Source organism: Mesoplodon densirostris, chromosome 3 (assembly GCF_025265405.1).
Source record: "Mesoplodon densirostris isolate mMesDen1 chromosome 3, mMesDen1 primary haplotype, whole genome shotgun sequence".
Taxonomy (NCBI): Eukaryota; Metazoa; Chordata; class Mammalia; order Artiodactyla; family Ziphiidae; genus Mesoplodon; species Mesoplodon densirostris.
The window spans coordinates 122,099,869-122,121,003 of NC_082663.1; the positions used below are offsets into that span (position 1 = coordinate 122,099,869).

Genomic DNA, 21,135 nt, shown 5'->3' on the forward strand with positions numbered 1-21,135 from the left:
TAATTCAGATATTATCTTTACTTTAAATGTTTAAGAAAACTTTCTTATAAACTTGACCAAGGAGGTGAAAGACTTATATTCTGAGAACTATAAAGCACTGATAAAGGATACTGAAGATGATTCAAAGAAATGGAAAGATATCCCATGCTCTTGGATTAGAAGAACTAACATTGTTAAAATGGTCATGGTCATATTACCCAAAGCAATCTACAGATTTAATGTGATCTCTATCAAATTACCCATGACATTTTTTCACAGAACTAGAACAAAGAATCTTAAAATTTATATGGAACCATAAAAGACCCAGAATGGCCAAAGCAATCCTGAGGAAAAAGAACAAAGCTGGAGCATCACGCTCCCAGACTTCAGACAATACTACAAAGCTACAGTAATCAAAACAGTTTGGTATTGGCACAAAAACAGACATATGGATCAATGGAACAGAATAGAGAGCACAGAAATAAACCCACACACCTATGGTCAATTAACCTTCAACAAAGGAGGCAAGGATGTACAACGGGAAAAGCACAGTCTCTTCAGCAAGTGGTGTTGGGAAAGCTGGACAGCTGCATGTAAATCAGTGAAGTTAGAACATATCCTCATACCATACACAAAAATAAACTCAAAATGGCTTAAAGACTTAAATATGTGACACCATAAAACTCCTAGAAGAGAACATAGGCAAAACATTCCCTCACATAAATTGTACCAGTGTTTTCTTGGTCTCTCAAGGCAGTAGAAATAAAAGCAAAAATAAACAAGTGAAATCTAATCAAACTTATAAGCTTTTGCACAGCAAAGGAAACCATAAACAAAATGAAAAGACAACCTATGGACTGGGAGAAAATATTTGCAAACTGTGCAACCGACAAGGGCTTAATCCCCCAAATATACAAACAGCTCACACAACTCAATAACCACCACCACCACAACAACAACAACTCAATCAAAAAATGGGCAGGAGACCTAAATAGGCATTTCTCCAAAGAAGACATACAGATGGCCAACAGGAACATGAAAAGATGCTCAACATTGCTAATTATTAGAGAAATGCAAACAAAACTACAATGAGGTACCACTTCTCAGTGGTCAGAATGGCCATCATTAAAAAGTCTACAAATAAAAAATGCTGGAGAGGGTATGGAGAAAAGGGAACCCTCCTACACTGTTGGTGGAAATATTTATAAATTGGTGCAGCCACTATGAAAAACAGTATGGAGGTTCCTTACTAAAAATAGAGTTGCCAGATGATCCAGCAATCCCACTCCAGGGCATATATCCAGGGAAAACTCCAATTCGAAAAGATACATGGACCCCAGTGTTCATAGCAGCACTATTAACAATAGCCAAGACATGGAAGCAACCTAAATGTCTATTGACAGGTGAATGGATAAAGAAGATATTGCATATATACATAATGAAATACTACTTGGCCATAAAAAAGAATGAAATAATGCCATTTGCAGCAACATGGAGGGACCTAGAGTTTATCATACTAAGTGAAGTAAGTCAGAAAGAGAAAAACAAATACCATATGATATCACTTATATGTGGAATCATTTGTATGACACAAATGAACTTATTTACGAAACAGAAACAGACTCACAGACATAGAAAACAGAAACAGACTCACAGACATAGAAAACAAACTTACAGTTACCAAAGGGGAAAGGGGGTGGGGGGGGCAATAAATGGGGAGTTTGGGATTAGCAGATACAAACTACTTATATAAAATAGATAAACGATAAGGTCCTAATGTATAACAAAGGGAACTGTATTCAATATTCTGTAATAAAGCGTAATGGAAAAGAAAAAAAAAACATCCTTAAAACTAATAATTTTCCATTTTGGAAGCTACCTAAGAACCACGTATTAATGCAGATGACCAAATTTCAGGAGGAGGTAAAACAGTAGGTTTTGTGATAGTGCATTTTATCAGTCAAGGTTTGTTTGGCTTTGAGTAGCAGCAGACCCCATTAATGGAGCTTAAAGAGGTTATGTTTTTTCCCCTTCATGTGATGAGTAGTTGAGAGGTAGGCACTTTGGGGATAAGCTTTGTGGCTCACGGATGTCACTAAGGCATCTGGCTCCCACTGTCTTCCTCCATCAGTCCTTAGCATGTGGCATTCCTTCTCATGATTGCCAGATAGCTGCTGTTCCTCCATGCATTGTACCCACATTCTAGGCAAAAAGAAGAGGGAAGGAAGGTGGGCAAAAGGCGTGTGTTAGTTGTCTCCTTATGAAAAAAAAAAACCCTACCCAGTAGATTTCCAATCATATCTCAATGGCCAGTAAAGTGGCCCATGGCCACGAGCAGCTGTGTGAAATCCGGAGGAATTGAAATCTTTAACTGGGTACTTGAGGTTCTGCTAGTAACATAGCCTAAGTCTGGAGCTACACTACCAGTTAGAATCTCAGCTCTGTTGCTCAGTGGTTATGTGACTATAGGTGATTCATTTTCATTTTCCTCCCCTATAAAATGGAGATAAGATAAGAAGAGTGTTGTTATGAGATTAAGTTTTATAAAGTGTTTAGAAGAGTATCTGGAACATAGTAAATGTTATATAAGTACTTCCTCAGTAAATGAGTAAAGAAGATGGGAGAATGGACATTGGGTAGAAAAGCAGCAGGCATAGAATAAATAAATTATTAAAAAATGGAGGGCTTCCCTGGTGGCGCAGTGGTTGAGAGTCCGCCTGCCGATGCAGGGGACACGGGTTCGTGCCCCGGTCCGGGAAGATCCCACATGCCGTGGAGCGGCTGGGCCCGTGAGCCATGGCCACTGAGCCTGCGCCTCTAGAGCCTGTGCTCTGCAACGGGAGAGGCCACAACAGTGAGAGGCCCACATACCGCAAAAAAAAAAAAAATTGCTAACATATAAAACAGATCTGTGTAGTAGAAGTAGTATGTTTCATTGATATCTTGAGCCAAAGAATGTTAATTAAGTGCTGTTACCTCCCTTAAAGAACTGCAGGCCAGTGGTTTTATAAGGATAGATTACTCTTTTTTCTTTGGAGGAAAATGAGAATATCATGTCTGCTTCAGTCAGTTGCTACTACACGAATTGTAGGGCCTGGGATTTAAAGCCAAAACAAATTAGAGGCTAGTATAATGATTGATGTACTGGGGACATACTAGCAAAAGGTCCTGGAAAAACACATACAATTCTCCTCCTCTCTCATTCATGTGTGATTTTGTTCCATTTTTAGGTATTTGGCTATTATTAATTTTTTTTTTTTTTTTTGGCGGTACGCGGGCCTCTCACTGTTGTGGCCTCTCCCGTTGCGGAGCACACGCTCCGGACCCGCAGGCTCAGCGGCCATGGCTCACGGGCCCAGCCGCTCCGTGGCATGTGGGATCTTCCCGGACCAGGGCACGAACCTGTGGTGCCCTGCATCGGCAGGTGGACTCTCAACCACTGCGCCACCAGGGAAGCCCTATTATTACTTTTTTAACGTGTAAAATGTCTTTCTGATAGACACCTTGTATGGAGATAGTTACTGAAGGCAGATAGATTGAGTAATAAGCCTAGTTCCACCACTAACTATGTGACCTTAGGCATCTTACATCTCGAAGCCTTAGCTGCCTTATCTATTGGGTAGGCCAAAAATTTCTTTCGGTTTTTTCCGTAAGATGGCTCTGGTAGCACTTAGTTGTCTTTAACTTCATTTGAAACAATTTTGTTAGATTGTATGTGACAGCTGTCATACCAGCGTGCATTTAAAAATAGACTTAACAAAATTGGTGAATTTTTGTCTAGCCATTTTAATATTGAAGATGGAAGAAAAAACCCAGCATTTCGGCATATTATGCTTTATTATTTCAAGAAAGGTAAAAATGCAAATGAAACTCACAAAAAGATTTGTGCAGTGTATGGAGAAGGTGCTGTGACTGATCGAACGTGTCAAAAGTGGTTTGCAAAGTCCCGTGCTGGAGATTTCTTGCTGGATGATGCTCCATGGTTGGGTTGACCAGTTGAAGTTGATAGTGATCAAATCGAAACAATAATTGAGAACAATCAACGTTGTACCGTACAAGAGATAGCCAACATACTCAAAATATCCAAATCAAGCTTTGAAAATCACCTGCACCAGCTTGGTTATGTGAATCGCTTTGATGTTTGGGTTCCACATAAGTTAAGTGGAAAAAACCTTCTTGACCACACTTCCACATGCGATTCTCTACTGAAACATAATGAAAACATTCCGTATTTAAAATAAATTGTGATGGGCGATGAAAACTGGATACTGTACAACAGTGTGGAATGGAAGAGATCATGGGGCAAGCGAAATGAACCACCACCAACCACACCAAAGGCCGGTCTTCATCCAGAGAAGGTGATGTTGTGTATATGGTGGGATTAGAAGGGAGTCCTCTATTATGAGCTCTTTCTGGAAAACCAAATGTTAGTTCCAACAAGTACTGCTCCCAATTAGACCAACTGAAAGCAGCACTCGATGAAAAGCGTCCAGAATTAGTCAACAGAAAAACGCATAATCTTCCATCAGGATAATGCAAGACTGCATGTTTCTTTGATGACCAGGCAAACACTGTTACAGCTTGGCTGGGAAGTTCTGATTCATCCGTCATATTCACTGGACATGCCACCTTCGGATTTCCAGTTATTTCGATCTTTACAAAATTCTCTTAATGGAAAAAATTTCAATTCCCTGGAAGACTGTAAAAGGTACCTGGAACAGTTCTTTGCTCAAAACGATAAAAAATTTTGGGAAGATGGAATTATGAAGTTGCCTGAAAAATGGCAGAAGGTAGTAGAACAAAACAGTGAATACGTTGTTCAATAAAGTTATTGGTGAAAATGAAAAATGTGTCTTTTATTTTTACTTAAAAAACCAAAGGCACTTTATGGCCCACCCAGTATGAAGGGTATCAGTACCTACTTCCCAGGGTTCTACTAAAGGTTAAGTGAGGAAATACAATAAAGTGCTCAGCATGAATCCTACTACACAGCAAAAGCTTAATAAATATCGTTAACATCACCACCATCATCATTTTTTAAAACCAACTTTATTGAGGTGCAGTTTATATACAATAAAATGCAGCCATGAATTTTGACAAATGTTGATGCCTATGTACCACAATCGAGATATAGATTTTCCATTACCCCCAAATCAGTATTTTAAAATAGGAAAATTGATGTCTTATCCAGTAAAAACACAAAGGTGAAGTCATGTGTAGAGAGAATGGTATCAACTATACAAAAGAATGAATAAATGCTAACTAGAACTACAAAACCAGGAGAATGTAGCAGAAGGAACACTCATTTTGAGGGGGGTTGGGGGACCGGTCAGGTGTACTGCATATTATTGCTTCTGCCTGTTCAGCAGCAATTAATTCTCTCTTCTCCTGTTAACAGCACTTTGCTTGTCCTTTGCGGGAAAAACTCCTCCCAACGCTTTATGTGTTAGGAGTGGGGCTGTTTCACCTCTGGTTTCAGTCTTGTAATTTCTGCTAGACTTCTTGGAAAGAAAACTCTCTTACTGCAAATAGTGCTCGATGTAAGTTTGAAGAAGCAGAAAGAGCCACTGAAAATGAAGGCATCACAGAGGACGGTCAACTGGAGTTATGGAGAGAGAGACCTTATACTGATGTCATCATCTAAACTGCCAGAAGCTGCCCTGAAGCTACACTATCCCTGGTCGTCAGTTACGTGAGGACTGATGAACTTTCATCATAGACCAGCTCCATTCTCTAGCTTGTGTTCAGGAATCATGAGCCAGTGACCCTTGCCCACCTCTGATTGTGTGGGCTTGGAGATAACATATGTGAGAGTGCTTTCCTGTTTTCTACAAATGGGAGGTAAATTGTATGGTAGATATAAAGTTAATTGGAGGGACTTCCCTGGTGGCGCAGTGGTTAAGAATCCACCTGCCAATGCAGGGGACACGGGTTCGAGCCCTGGTCTGGGAAGATCCCACATGCCGTGGAGCAACTAAGCCTATGCGCCACAACTACTGAGCCTGTGCTCTAGAGCCTGTGAGCCACAACTACTGAAGCCTGCGCACCTAGAGCCCATGCTCCGCAACAAGAGAAGCGACCGCAATGAGAAGCCCGTGCATCACAACGAAGAGTAGCCCCTGCTCACCACAACTAGAGAAAACCCGTGCACGGCAACGAAGACCCAATGCAGACAAAAAAAAAAAAAAAAAGTTAATTGGACAATTGAAGGCAGAAATAATATGGATTTAAAATACATGGATATCAAAACTAGAAGTATTTGAACTAACTGGTTAATTTGAAGGAATTCAGATATTCATCCAAAGAAATTCGGCCAAATCATTTTGCCTAAATAATTTCTATATTTCATATGACAGTGATTTCTGGGCCTTAACTGTTCTGTTTGCATTCATGGCCACAACCTATGTTGTTACATAAGTCATTGTTTCTTCCTTATTAAACAGGTGCCCCTCCCGTTGGCATTGTGCATTTTTGAAGTGCCCTTTGCTGTCCTAGGTGCTGGGGCTGTATAGTGAAGACAGAATCTCTATCTCATGGAGCTTATTTTCAAGGGAGAGAGAGACAGCTGCACCTTCCAGGGGCCAGTTTCTGTACTCAGTACTACTACATTCTGATTCTCTTCTGATAATATTGCAGAAAGTGTGGGAGGTCTTTGTGGAAATTCTGGATTAAATTCAGAAGAAGTTACACACTTGTAAACAGGCATATTAAGGTATATGTTTGTGTATGTGTATGTGCCACACACTCTTCTTAGCTAGGTAACCTGGTTCAAGTTACAACTCTGGGCCTCAATTTCTCATCTGAAAAATGGGAATTATCCTAGTACCAGTCTTCCCTTGTAGGGACTAAATGCATGTACATAATTTAGCATAGTGTCTGGCACAAACTAAGAGCTTAACAAATGATGGGTAATATTTATCATTATTATTCTTACTAATACGTATATGTTTATGCACATTTGCTCAATATTCCTCAGTAGAATAAAAATAAATAATTGTGGACCTCATTTTGTTACATTCATTTAACATTTATTGAATACTTTGCCTTGTGCTAGGCCCGCAGTGGCAGATTGGTTTTTTTCAGAGATGGCTGCATTAATATCTCCCTTTCTTGTTACTTCCCCATCTGGAGGTACAGTCTAATTACTCTCTCCTTAAATCTGGGCTTGTGACTTGCTTGTACCCAATGAAGGTGGAAGAAGTATTTGTCTTCCAAGGCTAGGTCATAAAAGGTGATTCAGCTTTCCTCTTGGGAGCTGGAAAGTTCACACTGGGGCGCTGAGGCTGCCATGCAGTGAGGAAACTCAACTAGACCACATTGAGAGACCACACAGTGAAGTCCTGAGCCCACCGAAGAGAGGGAGATGCTCCTGTTACCATATGACTGTAAACATATGTGAGACCCCAAGCCAGAATCACCCAGCCAAGCTCTCTCCCAAATTCCTGACCCACAGAGATAATGAGAGAAAATAAAGAGATCATAGTTGTTTTAATCCATTAAGTTTTGGTGTGATTTGTTATGTATCACTTAAGAGCCAGAACACCTACTTTTAAGTGCTCAAGATATTGCATTAAACAGATTTAGTTTCATGGGATTTCCATTCCACATCTTTCTCATTCTTGGCAGGTGAGGAACAACTATTTTCAGTGTTTTAATTATCCATCTGATAGCTGTTTGGGCCTGCTATCAAGTCTGAATTTGTAGCTGCAACTGGCAAATAGATCACATTCATTCATTTATGCATTTAATAAATCAGTACCTCGACATCGATGCCTTTTCTGGCTCCCTGAGTTAGCAATCCCTTCTCCATGTTCCCGAGCACCCAGGCCTTCTATCCTAACTTACCATGCAGCATTGCTATTGCTTGTCGCTTGTCTCTCCCACTAACCAGTAGCAGTCAGGTTCATTCTGTGTTATTCATCTTTGCATCTCTAGCATGTAGCCTAGTGCCTGAACATAGCAGACCTATGTGAAAAACAACAGCAACACCCCCCCCCACCCCAACACACAAAACCACCTAACTGGAGGGCTGCTAGTTCCTAGACATACAAATGATTTATTCCAAGACAGTCCCTGTCTTCTAGGAGTTCACAGTTCAGCACTAGACACTGTGGGGTCCAGCCTGGCAAGTGCAGTGCGTGAGCTGCCTGGATTGATTCTTGTGGTGGAACCAAAGGGCTACAGGGCAACGCATTGGGGGTGGGGTGGGGTAGGAGGTGGAGAGGGACACGGGAAAGGATCCATTCATTTATTCCACAAATATTTATCAATCGCCATAGCACACGTAGCACACGGTAAGCGCTCAATATCTGTTAGTAGATGCCGGCCACTGTTCTAGGTGTTAGGGATGCCGCAGCGCACAAGAAAACTGCGGTGGCTCGTGTTCTTGAAGCTCACGGTGCAGCAAAGGACGACAGGCAGTGGACGTAATTATGTAAAATTGTGTTAGGTGCCCAGCAGTGAAACAACAGGCGGCTGAAATTTTCGTAAGGATGTTAGATCCTTCGGCTGAGAGCAGCCGTGGGCGGGTTTTGAGTAGGAGTGACCGTGAGGGGGCCGGACTGTAGGGGGCGGGAAGACTGCAGGCAAGAAGGGCTGGTAATTTTAAGATGAAAATATTTTCTCCTCGACTGGAAGAAGGAGCTTGTTCCTAGGAGCGATGTGGTCGCTTGGTGCGCTCGGGGTTCGTCTGGGGCAGGGGGCTGCATTTTGAGTGCAAGCTCGATTGCCTGAAGTGTGAGGGGGACTGCAGCCCTAAATTCCCAGATTTTTCATGTTCGGCACATCTAGGCTCTTCCGCTCCCCAAACCTTCAGACGCACCATCTCGGATGCGGGCCGGCAAGGTACGGGGCATGCCGCAGCGCTCACCTTCGGGGCTCCGGATCTGCAACACCGCGCGGGCGGGTGCGGGCGGAGCTTGTGCTGCGGACCTAGGCAGTGGCGTGGGCCCCGCCCCCTGGCCCAGACCCCGCCTCCGGGCCCCGCTGATTGGGTCATGGCCGCGGAAGGGCCGGGCGTACCCGGGAGGCCCGGGGGTCTGATTGGTTCAGCTGGGATTAGGTCATTGCTAGCAGGTTAGTGCGGCCCGAACGCCGGCGGAGCGACCCAGGCTGCTGTGAGAGGGCGCTCGAGGCTGCTGGAGAGCGAACTGGTGAAGGAGGCGGGGAGGAGGCGGCTGCACTCGCTCGACTTCTCGTTCCCTTCCCGGCGCCGCTGCGGGTCCGCCGCTGCGCTTCCTGCTCCCCGACCGCTCGGTTGCACGCCGCCGGAGCAGCCGCCCTTCGTTCGGGTCCCGGCTTGGTTTGGAAGTCGTGCGCGCCCGCGGACACCGCGCTCAGGGCTAACCGGCGCCACACCTGTGGAGCCGGCGGCCGTCGCGGGTGCCGGCCGTGGTCCCGCCGCGTGCGTGCTCGGGGCTGCGGGCCGCCGGGGCCCCGGGGGAGGCGTGCCCCCCGGCTGGGCGCCGCAGACACCATGGGGCTGCCCGCGCTCGAATTCAGCGACTGCTGCCTCGACAGCCCGCACTTCCGAGAGACGCTCAAGTCACACGAAGCGGAGCTGGACAAGACCAACAAATTCATCAAGGAGCTCATCAAGGATGGGAAGTCACTCGTCAGCGCTCTCAAGAGTGAGTGCCCCTGAGCCTGGCGGGGACGGAGTTCCGGGGCGGGAGGGGCCGTCGGGAGGCGCTCAGCCCTGGGGGTCGCGTGTCCGTCTGGTTTTCTGCCCCCGGGCACTGAGGGACGGGTGTAGATGCTTGTAGTGGGGCGGGAAGGATACGTAAAATGGGCGAACTAGACGGTGAGGGAAAAGATCCGTCGCCCGGCAGTTTGCGTTCCGGGGTGGCTGGGAGGAGACCGAGCGCGAGTGGCGCTCTGGGGCGCCGCGGCGGGTGTGCGCGGCACACAGGTGTCCTGGGAGTGGGACTGGAGTGCTTGGTGCGCCGCAGCCTGCTGGAAAACCCCTTCGCGTCCACTACTCCCGCTCCCTTGGGGAAGAGTTGCTCACCCCTGGGTGCCCAGCCTTGGGAATGGAGTGGCCCCCGCCAAGGGGGCGCTGCCTCCCCTCGGAAAAAGGCGGGTTGTGCCTGCTTCGCTCCCTGGGCGCAGCGCCAGCCTGCTCAGGGCCGCCAGGTTCTCCGAAAGGCACAGCTGCTGCCCAGAGAAGGGCTGGGTGGGATGGTCGGTCAGCTCGCGATTCTCTGGATTACTGGCAGCCTGTACCCCCCAGATCTAGAATCAGGGTCACGTACGTGTGCAGGTTCTGATTCTTGTGTTTAGCAGAAGGTGATAGGGGTGGGAGTACAGAATCAGAGTGTTCCTTTACTCTAAACTGTGGGCGAGGGTTTAAAAATAGAATGAACATATTCTCTCCCTCTCCCGCTCCCTCGCTCCCCTTTTACCTCTCCCAATATCCTTGAAAACTCAAAAGTCTGAGAAGGAATGTCCTCGGTCCTCACTCAGAAAGGAGAAGTTTAAACTCATCTTTATAGATCCTCAAACCTTTTGTAAAACAATTTTTGCAAATTTCCCTTTGGCAGGGGAGAAACGAGTTTTGCATTCTGTGTATGATTTGCCTTGTCTTCTGCAGAGCCAGGGAATGTCTCCTTCTGGCCAAACAGGAGTGCTCTAGGGAAGAGCGCCTTGGATTGTTGAGATCTTTTTTTGGGTGCCTTTTCAGTCTACCCATTTAAAAATAGTTTGGTCCATCTTTTAGTTTTGAGAATCAGGAAAAAAGGCAGACAGTGGAATTGTCTTTGACTTTTCCTTTCTCTGTGATGGATTTCTTAATAGGTGGTATTTTTCAGCTAAGAAAGCTTGCATTGGCAGAGTGGGGCCCTAGCTGTGAGAATTGTCCCCAAGCCTCTATAAAGGAGACGTGAAGTCAAGTGCCCGAGGTGTCATTTTGTGAGCCTGTTGCTTCTAAAAATGAAGAGGGAGACAGTGGAGCCCCAGGGCAGCAAGTGCCAGTGTTTTGGGGTGAAATAAACATGGAACTTTGATGTGATAAGGCTCCTCAGAGGCAGGGTCTCTGCTGGAGGCTGTGACCTGAAGCATATGAACAGACTCTTCTTTTGTGAATGACCAGGACCATCGTTGGTTCAGGGAATATGTGACCCTGGTTTGGAGTAAGTTAGGGGCCCACTTATAGGTTGGGCCCATGAATTTTTTTTTTTTTTTTTTTTCGGTACACGGGCCTCTCACTGTTGTGGCCTCTCCCGTTGTGGAGCACAGGCTCCGGATACGCAGGTTCAGCGGCCATGGCTCACGGGCCCAGCCTCTCCGTGGCATGTGGGATCTTCCCGGACCAGGGCACGAACCCGTGTGCCCTGCATTGGCAGGCGGACTCTCAACCACTGCGCCACCAGGGAAGCCCTGGGCCCATGAATTTTGAGTGACTCTCAGACTGGCTTTAATTGGACCTCTTCTTTATTCAGCAAACATTTAGAGTGCTTGCTGTGTGTTAGATATTGCCCCAGGCACTGAAGTAGTAGTGACAGTTCTGCTGCCTCTGAGGTTGTAAAGACTTACTCCATGCCAGGCACTGCTTCACCCACAAATTATCTCATGTACTGTTACTGCTTTTACAAATGAGAAAACAGACTTGCAGAAATCACTAGCCCAGAGCCACACTGCTCTAATGGCAGGGTGGTTTTTGAGCCTCCACATGGTCTGAACCAGAGCTGGAGTTCCTGCTGATGCTGAGCTCTTAATTCCGCCCCATCCCTCTTGCCCAGAATGGACCCCCTGGACCAAGCCTTTTGGAATTTGGACTTGCATTTTGTATCTCAGCCATGAGTCTGAGGAGGATGCATTTGTGTGACTGGCAGTTTATTTGCCTGCTACGATTTTTTGGGGGGGGTGGGGAGGGCATGTAAGAATTCTTTGGGTAGGAGGAAACAGTGCAGTGATAAAATTAAAGTTATTCAAATTGTCTAGTGGAATGGACCAGCTCTGTAACTTGGGGGAGAACTAGGTGTTCTAATCTCTTAATATCCAGCTCTATTTCTAACTATACTCTTCTATTCTTACTACTGCTTGAACAGGTCATGTGACCTCTTAAAAAGGGTAGAAGTGATTACTATTTACCAGACTTCGGGCATTGTGTTGTCATTAGGTGCTTCTTGCATTGTATACTACTATATTAGTATTTGTGTATTCATTTTCTTTGGATCATCTTTATCACTACTGTAAATGTAAAGCCAGTGTTTTAAAAAATACATACGTAAAAATAAATACATAGGGCTTCCCTGGTGGCGCAGTGGTTGAGAGTCCGCCTGCCGATGCAGGGGGCACGGGTTCATGCCCCGGTCCGGGAAGATGCCACATGCCGCAGAGCGGCTGGGCCCGTGAGCCATGGCCTCTGAGCCTGCACGTCCGGAGCCTGTGCTCCGCAATGGGAGAGGCCACAACAGTGAGAGGCCCACGTACCGCAAAAAACAAACAAACAAACAAACAAACAAAAATAATTGTGTAAGTAACACTGGTTTAGATGATTTATAGGCTTTTCCAGCTCTAAAATTTTATGGTTTTATTTTGTAATTAATTTTCACAGATCTTTGGGTTAAGGTTTCCGTTGTGTGTTAATCTGAGACGATAAAACTGGGATTGCTGAAGTTCAGCTAGATCATTATTCTTGCTACTTCTACTTTATGAATGAGGAAACTGCAGCTCAGAGAGATTAGTAACCTGCCCAAGGCATCACAGCAATTAAGTTGTCTGATTCCAGAGCCTGTGCACTTAACTCTGAAGCAAAACTGTTGTGTAGGTCTGTTGTCTCTTGATTCCCCTTGATAACCTGATAAACAAAGGAACTCCTTGAAGTCTTTCCCTGGAGTTCAAACCTCTGGGCTGGACACATGGAAGATAAGCAATAAAATAATTTGGGACCTACATTTCAAAAAATCTTGCTTTTGGAGAAAGTTCTTGTTTGATGTGATGACTCCGAGTCACTTTTTTCTGTGCTGATTTGTCCGGGCCTTTTCTGTGGGCACTCTTTCCTTGACCTGATTAATCTGTGTCTCAGTCAAGAGGATTCTGTGTGTTTTAGTCCTTTTTTCTTTCTGTAAAGATGATAGAGGTGGGCGATGAAGTTCAGACTTGTAGAATTCAGAGTTTTAGGATGTTCTGTGTTCCATTCTTGACACCATCACCTACTGATTGACTCTAGGTGAGTCACTAAGCCTGAGCTCCTCCTGTGTAAAATGGGAGTAGCCACTCTGGACCTCCTAGGGTTGCTGTGAGTGCAAAATGAAACAGTGCATGTAAAGAAAGCACTTAGCTTGAAGCCTGGTGCATAGCATTGCTCAATTAATGGTAGCTGTTATTATCTTCCAGCATTCAGGGTTGTCAAGACTCGGAGCAAGAGTCACTAAGAGCAGAATTGTCCATCCAAATGAACAGTTTTTTGATTTGGGTGCAAGGAGTTAGGCCCATGCCTTCTTCATGCCAGTTGTTGGTAACTTACACAGTTGTGTATGTATTAACTACTGGTGGGAAGAAGCCTGGTAATCCTATTTGTATAAAGTCATGGTTATGACAAAAAAGCCCCACAAGTTAAAGAGAAAAAAAAAAAAGTCTCTCAACATCTCTGTTGTTCCTAATAACATTCTGGTAGCTTAAATTTTCCATCTTCTTGCTAGATTAACCCCTCTACCCCCCCCATCCCCCATCCAGTGGCTGAGCTGGCTGCCTCTCTTTGCCTTGCAGGAAAAGCTTGCAGAATGCACTGGACTTCATGTCTGGCTGTCTCATGGACTCGATGGCAAACCAAATGTGGTTTCACAGAACTGAAAGTGAATTAGGCTGTTGGTTTTGAGAGGTGATGTGGGTTTTCGGGAACTGTGTTTCTTTCCACCTTCAGAGTTGGTTTATGGACTTGCTGCTGGGGATATACCCCTTTAAGTTAGACTTCTTTCTGAGATAGAGTGAGTTCTCTTATTTTGATAGTCTTAGGTGGGAGGAGTGGGGCAGAATATCTTTATTGAGATATAATTTGCCTTAGTGTACTGTTCACTCACTTAAAGCATCCAGTTCAATGGTTTTTAGTACATTCGCAGAGCCGTACAGCTATCACCACAATCAGTCTTAGAACATTTTCATTGCCCCCAAAAGAAATCCTGTTCCCATAAGCAGTCATTCCCCACCATTTGCTCCCAACTCCTCCCTCCCCATCCTCCCGCCCTCCAGCCCTAGTCGACCACTAATGTATTTTCTGTCTCTATGGATTTGCCTCTTCTGGATATCAGAAGTGTAATTTTAATAGTTTTCTCTTAGGGCTTCCCTGGTGGCGCAGTGGTTGAGAGTCTGCCTGCCGATGCAGGGGACGCGGGTTTGTGCCCCGGTCCGGGAAGATCCCACATGCTGCGGAGTGGCTGGGCCCGTGAGCCATGGCCGCTGAGCCTGCGCGTCCAGAGCCTGTGCTCCGCAACGGGAGGGACCACAACAGTGAGAGGCCCGCGTAACGCAAAAAAAAAAAAAAAAAAAAAAATAGTTTTCTCTTAGATGGTGATGGGCATCTTGAGGCACAGTTTTCTTGATTCAGGTGGGAAACTTTGAACCCATAAGCTGCTCTCCTTCAGTGGGGTTTAAGTAGAGGTGGAGTCGCAAAGACTGAACCATGTCCTAGGGAAAACCCAGGTGTCTCATGATGGGGAACTGATGGATTCATTCTAGTTCATGGTACTTTGAAGGACGCAGGGGAGCCTACCAAAACAAGGCCAAGGATCCAACCCCTTCTGTCAGTGAGCTTTTCAGTCAAGTTGGGGCGGGGTGTGTGATACTGAAAAAAGCCTTACTCTGCGGTTGGTAGCCTGCCAGGAGACACTGTTTTTTTTGTTTTTTGTTTTTTTTTTTTTTATAAAAAGACTATGAGACCATAGTTTTCATGAGACTTTTTGGGGATGACATGCCTTTTGCATTGTATTCACAGAGGTTAGTAATTCTGACCTGCATCACATCTCCAAGGCAACCACAGAGAATTTTTAACAGAAATAAGTAGTTTTATAAGAATGCCAGCAAAAACCACAACAATAAATTTTAGCTGCTATTTGTCTGTCAATAATCAAATATTAAATTCAACGGACATTTATCTTTTAACAGAAATAGGGTTGTATAAATCTGTAGTCATAACTATATATACAAAGCAAAATTCTGTATTTTGGAACTTGAACCCTAGGCGGAGAGACAGATAAAAAGTCTGATGTACTTAAGTGAGATCACACTTACAAGATTTTTTTGCTAAGGCATGAAGAAAGAACATTTAGGTAGTATATTACTTAAGGGAAAAAAAAGAATGAGATCTAAATAGTTTTAATAATATCTGCTAGAGGGCATTCATGAGGCTCAATAGGGACCCTAAACTCACATTACAGGAAAAAAAAAAGTAAAAATTATATCTACATTCTTCTATAGTACAAGCTGTCATTAATTGCCATAATCTAAATGCCCAGTCTGACAGATGTGTTCCAGAAAAAGCATGTCTGTCTTAAATGTTTCAGAAATCTCTGGTCCTGGGTTGATAACCACTCATCTCCATGGATAATGCCACATTTCAGAGTGGTCTGGATTCTGGACATTAGTAATCCTAGTGGGCATTGATATAACATTCTCTTTATAGCAGTCCTTCCACAAGATGCCTTCCAGGATTGCATTTATATATGGCTCTAGCCCTTTTATGTAGATAGGGAACACATCAGTATTGAGTTCATTTAAGAAGTGGACTTGGAGAAGTTAACTTGGAGCCCGTAATATGCAGCCTGAGGAGACCCAGGTCTGGGGAGCAGAGTGCAATGCAAGGAGCCAGGCCTCTGTTATCAGGCAGACCTGATGTCTAGTCCAAGCTCTACCACATATATGCTGTAAGACCTTGGGGGCACTGTCAGTTTCCTCAGCAAACAAACAAGCAAACAGAAAACCTGAAACCTTGCCAGCAGCTCTTGTTTATTGAACACTCACCAAGGGCCCTGCCCTATGCTAAGTGCACACATTGTCTCGTGAGTGTTTATACCACTGTCCGGTGGGATGAATACTCTTATTTGTGTGCATGTTACAGTTTGGGTAACTTGTCTAAGGTCACACAGCAGGAAATTGTGCAACCAAGTTTTGAAGCTGACCACGGACTGCAGGGCCTTCTCTTGAACATGACCCTTCAGTGCTTCAGTAGACACGCTGGCAGTGAAGATGCAAATTGTTCAGAGATCTAGACACTAGAAAGAAGAAACATGCAGCAGGTGCTAGATTAAGTGAGAATATTGTCCCCGTTGTTTTTCAGGCTCTGAGTCCTGAATAGCAAAGAATAGTTAAGATTCTGTATTGTGCTCTGAAGTTTTGTGTTTCTCTCTTCATCATATGATTAAAGAGCCATTGTAAGCTAGTGAGACAAATGAGGGCGTCTGATTATCTGTTGGCTTTTTGAAGCAGTAGAGTTGCTCTTTGCGGGTAGCACTGATTACCAATGAGTCTCTCTCTTTTTTAATATTTTTTAGAAAATGCATGCTTTCCTAGCATTCATTTATTTTTTTAATTAAAAAAATTTTAAATTGAGATATAATTGACACAGAACATTTTTTAGTGTTAGGTGTACAACATAATGATTCGCTATTTGTATATAGTATGAAATGATTGCTGCAGTATGTCTAGTTAACATCTGTCACCATACATAATTACGAATTCTTTTTCTTGTGATGAGAACTTTTAAGATCTACTCTCTTAGCAGCTTTCAAATATACAATTATAGTACTATTAACTATCGTCACCATGCTGTACATCACATCCCATGACTTATTTATTTTATAACTGAAAGTTATTCTCTCTTTTTTTTTTTTTTTTTTTTTTGCTGTACGCGGGCCTCTCACTGTTGTGGCCTCTCCCGTTGCGGAGCACAGGCTCCGGACGCGCAGGCTCAGCGGCCATGGCTCACGGGCGCAGCTGCTCCGCGGCATGTGGGATCTTCCCGGACTGGGGCACAAACCCGTGTCCCTTGCATCGGCAGGCGGACTCTCAACCACTGCGCCACCAGGGAAGCCCGTTATTCTCTTTTAACTGGGTAATAAAGCATTGAACATGGAGGCCAAAAACTTGTTCTTGAGTCTCATTTGTTAAGATAAATAGTTCATCCTCTTTGCTCATTAAAACGAGTAAAAAAAAATCAACATCAAGAGTTGTGTGCTTAGAGCATGTCACCCTTTTATATTTCTTTAGGACTTGGTGTAGGCTTTTTACAGTAGTGAGGTGAGTCCTTCATTAATGGTGTAAATTCCCAAAGGCTGTTCAGTGCCAACCTGCTTTGTTTAGGAGTAATTATATTACTCACAAAATCCTAATGGAACAAATGCTTATGGAGTTAGGTAGCAAAAAGTTTTTTCTCAGCTCCTTTGCTTTGCTTTAGCACCTTTAAAATAAAAGAAAAAAAAAGGCATTTCCTAATTATTTGTAAATGGTGGTAATTTGCAGTACTGACATTTGGAGTATTTCTCATACAAATATAAACAACAGCAAATTATATCCAAACAAGATTTTGTAGTTTTTATATAACACTGGCTTTAAAAAAAGTCCTTCCATTTTAATCCAATTATTCTGTTCTCAACTGGATTGAATAAATTGCATCTAATCTGTTGCGCTCAGCCCACTGATTGAGGCTTAAGTTCTCCCCTCCCTCCTTTTTAAAAAAATATAATTAATAGACTTTATTTATTTATTTTGTGGTATGCGGGCCTCTCACTGCCGTGGTCTCTCCCGTTGCGGAGCACAGGCTCCGGAGGCTCAGCGGCCATGGCTCATGGGCCCAGCCGCTCCGCGGCATGTGGGATCTTCCCGGACCGGCGCACGAACCCGCGTCCCCCGCATCGGCAGGCGGACTCTCAACCACTGCGCCAGGGAAGCCCATTATGTTTCATTTTTTAAAAAACCTGCCGAAAGGTTTTCTGCAGCAGAGGCATCTTTTTAAATTCTCACCAGGATCGTCTGAGGGTTTCAATTTTTCTACATCATCACCAGTACTTGTTACTGTCTGTCTTTTTGATTGTAGCCATCCTAGTGAGTGTGAAGTGATATCTCTTGGTTTTAATTTGCATTTCCACGATGACTAACGATGATGAGCATCTTTTCATATGATTAAGGGCCATTGGTGCATTTTCTTTGCTGACATACCTATTCAGATCTTTTTGTTGGGCACTATTTTATACCTTGGATTTTTTTTTTTATCCTTTTACTTTGTCCCATACAACTTTTTTTTTTTTTTTTTGTCCCATAAAACTTTTGATGATTAAGTGAACACCACTCCCCTAGGTAGATTTTCTCTATTTGCCCTCATTTGAGGACTTTCTTCTTCCATTTGCTTCAACCTCAGATGCACTTGACTGATCAGTTTCACATTCCAGGGCTTGGAAGGTGATTCTGACACGGCTGTGGTTCATATCTCTGCTCCAGCTAGGCCAGCCAGCATCCTTCTGGGCGGAGGCCTCAGGCTGAACTTCCTAGTGCTGGCCAGTGTAAGCTAATGATCACAAACCCCAGGAATTGACAACATGAGAATGGGTCAGGGAGGAACCATTATCACCACCGAGCTATTGGGGAAAGCAATTCATGAAGGTGATTTTGCTACCCTGTTTAGGCCATTGCCTTTTTAAAAGGTAGCCAAAGGAGGGATGCCGGTATGAAGCTAACAAAGTGGATTTTCTAGATTAAATTTCTGACTGACCCTAGTTTCAGTGTTTAAAATTATAACCTATTATGTTCCAAATTATATATCTTAGGCCACCAGAGGAAGGCTTTCATTTCAGATATGGAGCTTTGCTCCACTCTTACTGTGTCCTCCAAGCCCTAGCCTAGAGTAAGGGCTTTTAAGGTGGTGGTAACAGGTGCAGAATTCGTGAGGCCGGAGAGATCATGGGGTGTCTGAGGAGTAGCAGGGAGGCCAGCGTAGCTGGAGCAGAGTGATGGCAAATGAACAGGGAGAGAGGTCGGGAGCCAGGTCCTAGAGGTCTTGAGTCCCAGAAAGGACTTCGGGTTTCATTCTAAGTGTAAGGAGGAGGTTGTGACATCATCCTGCTTGTGTTTTTAAGAGATTATGGGGGCCACGTGTGGAGGATAATTTAGTGGGGCAAGAATGGAGGCAAGGAGAGCAGTTAGAAGGCTGTTATAATAGGTGAAGTAAGAGGCAAAATGGCACCTTGGGCTAGGGTGGCAGCACTGGAGATGGTGGTCAGATTCTGGGTGTTTTTGGAAGTCGATCCCACAGATTTGCTATTTGATTGGATTTGGGCTTTGAGAATAAAAGTCAAGAATGATTAGGGACTTCCCTGGCAGTCTAGTGGTTAATACTTCGCCTTCCAATGCAGGGGGTGTGGGTTCGATCCTTGGTTGGGGAGCTAAGTTCTCACATGCCTCAGGGCCAAAACACCAAAACAAAACAGCAGCAATATTGTAACAAATTCAATAAAGACTTTAAAAATGGTCCACATCAAAAAATCTTAAAAAAAAAAAAGAATGATTCAAATGTTTTTAGCTGGAGCAATTATGTGAATGATGACACTATTTTCTGAAATAAAGATGACTTGGGAAGGATTAGTTTTGGGGGTAAAATTAACAGTATGAATGGATGACCTAATCTTACAGTGCAAAGACAAAAAAATTCATGTACGCAGTTCACGAATACGTTCTCATAAAAGAATCACAGAGTGTGGAACTATACAGAGTAAAGCACCCACTTGCCTGAGTTAACCACTGGTGTGCTTTTTTTCTTGTCCTTTTTCTGTGCATATTTTTTTTCCTTAGGTGGGGTTATAGAATATGAATTATTCTGTGTTTCGCTTTTCTGGTTGAGACTCTCTTTTAGAGATCTTCCATGTCAGTACACATACACAGTGTATTCTTTTTAATGCCTGCAGAGAGCTCTGCTATGTGGAGATACCATGGCTTATTTACCCCGTCTCCTGTTGAGGAATATTTGGATTGCCTCAGCATAGAAGGTGCTGCAGTGATTATTTGCACACCCACCTTTGTGTGTGGGTCCCAGGAGTTCCATGGGATAGATTCCTCAAGGTGGAGTTGTTGTCAGCCTCCATTTTTTAAAGCTCTTTCACATCGACTGTTTAGGTCCTTGCATCCCTGAACAAGCCCTTCTGTGAGGCACTGACACGGATTCTAAAGGAACGAGGGCAGGGTGGGGGGGGGGGGAGAGAGAGAGAGAGAGGGAGAGAGAGAGAGAGGGAGAGAGAGAGAGAGAGAGAGAGAGGGAGAGATTACAATTAATTGGCTGTGTCCTAATTAGCATCGGACCTGTCCGAAATCCTTTCTGAGCTGCAAGTTCTTACAGATAAAATGGGAGATGAGATGTGGCTTTGCCCATATATAATAGGCTATTCTGACCTCAAATTTCAGGGAAATTACATTTGGTAGGGTGAGGAAAACAGCCTTAGTGGCCAGAGGAATATTTACAAATTATAGTCACTGAGGTTTACACATTTTTGTAGAAACCTAGAGTGGAGAAAGAGAGGAAATAGTAAGGAAAACAGCTTGGCAGTGTGGGCCAGAAGCTGTCACGGTGTGTTTATATCTGGCTCATTTCACCTCGGTTGGAAGGCACAGAATGCTACAGAGGGTGAGCTTGGAGACTGGGCAGTGCTTACTATATTTAGAAAGAGGAGATTCCTGGGGCTGGGGGGTGTCTGTGTGTGTGTGTGTGTTTTCTTTGCCAGATGGACAAAGGGTTGAGGGGCTTGGGAATTCTGGAGCAAACCTTGTTAACTGGCTGGCTTCTCTGGGCCAAGCCAGTAGCTAAGGTTTGACTCCTGCTGCTGCCACACAGGAAAAGCCAAAATAAACCCCATTTTACATGGTTTGTAAAAACACCACAGGTAGGTTTCAAAGCTCATCTGATCTTGCTATCAAATGTGCTTTTAAGTTTATTCCAGGCTGATTTGAACACTTTGAAAATATGAACAAGCTTCTCCCGTGAGACTTTAGATAGATTTCCAGGCAGATTGAGTTGAACTTGAGGCTGTTTCTGTGCCACAGAGACTGTCAAGCAGATAGGACCCAAACCGTAACAGATTCCTGACTGCCTATCTCACTATTACACTTGTGGGTCAGGTGTAGAAGATGATTATCAGTTGAGCAAATGAAATAAAATTAAAAAGCATTTTTATTTTAATT

At 44.1% G+C, this 21,135-nt stretch overlaps 1 protein-coding gene across 3 annotated transcripts in view; it reads left to right on the top strand.

Moving 5' to 3' along the window:
* The first annotated feature begins 9,422 nt into the window (after window positions 1–9,422).
* ARHGAP26 (Rho GTPase activating protein 26) overlaps window positions 9,423–21,135 on the top strand; it is a 494,532-nt gene continuing 482,819 nt past the window's right edge. For all 3 annotated transcript variants that reach the window (XM_060093555.1, XM_060093556.1, XM_060093557.1), the window contains exon 1: window positions 9,423–9,608. In XM_060093555.1, the coding sequence (XP_059949538.1) occupies window positions 9,455–9,608 (154 nt within the window). In that variant the 5' untranslated portion in view covers window positions 9,423–9,454. The remainder of the gene's footprint in view (window positions 9,609–21,135) is intronic.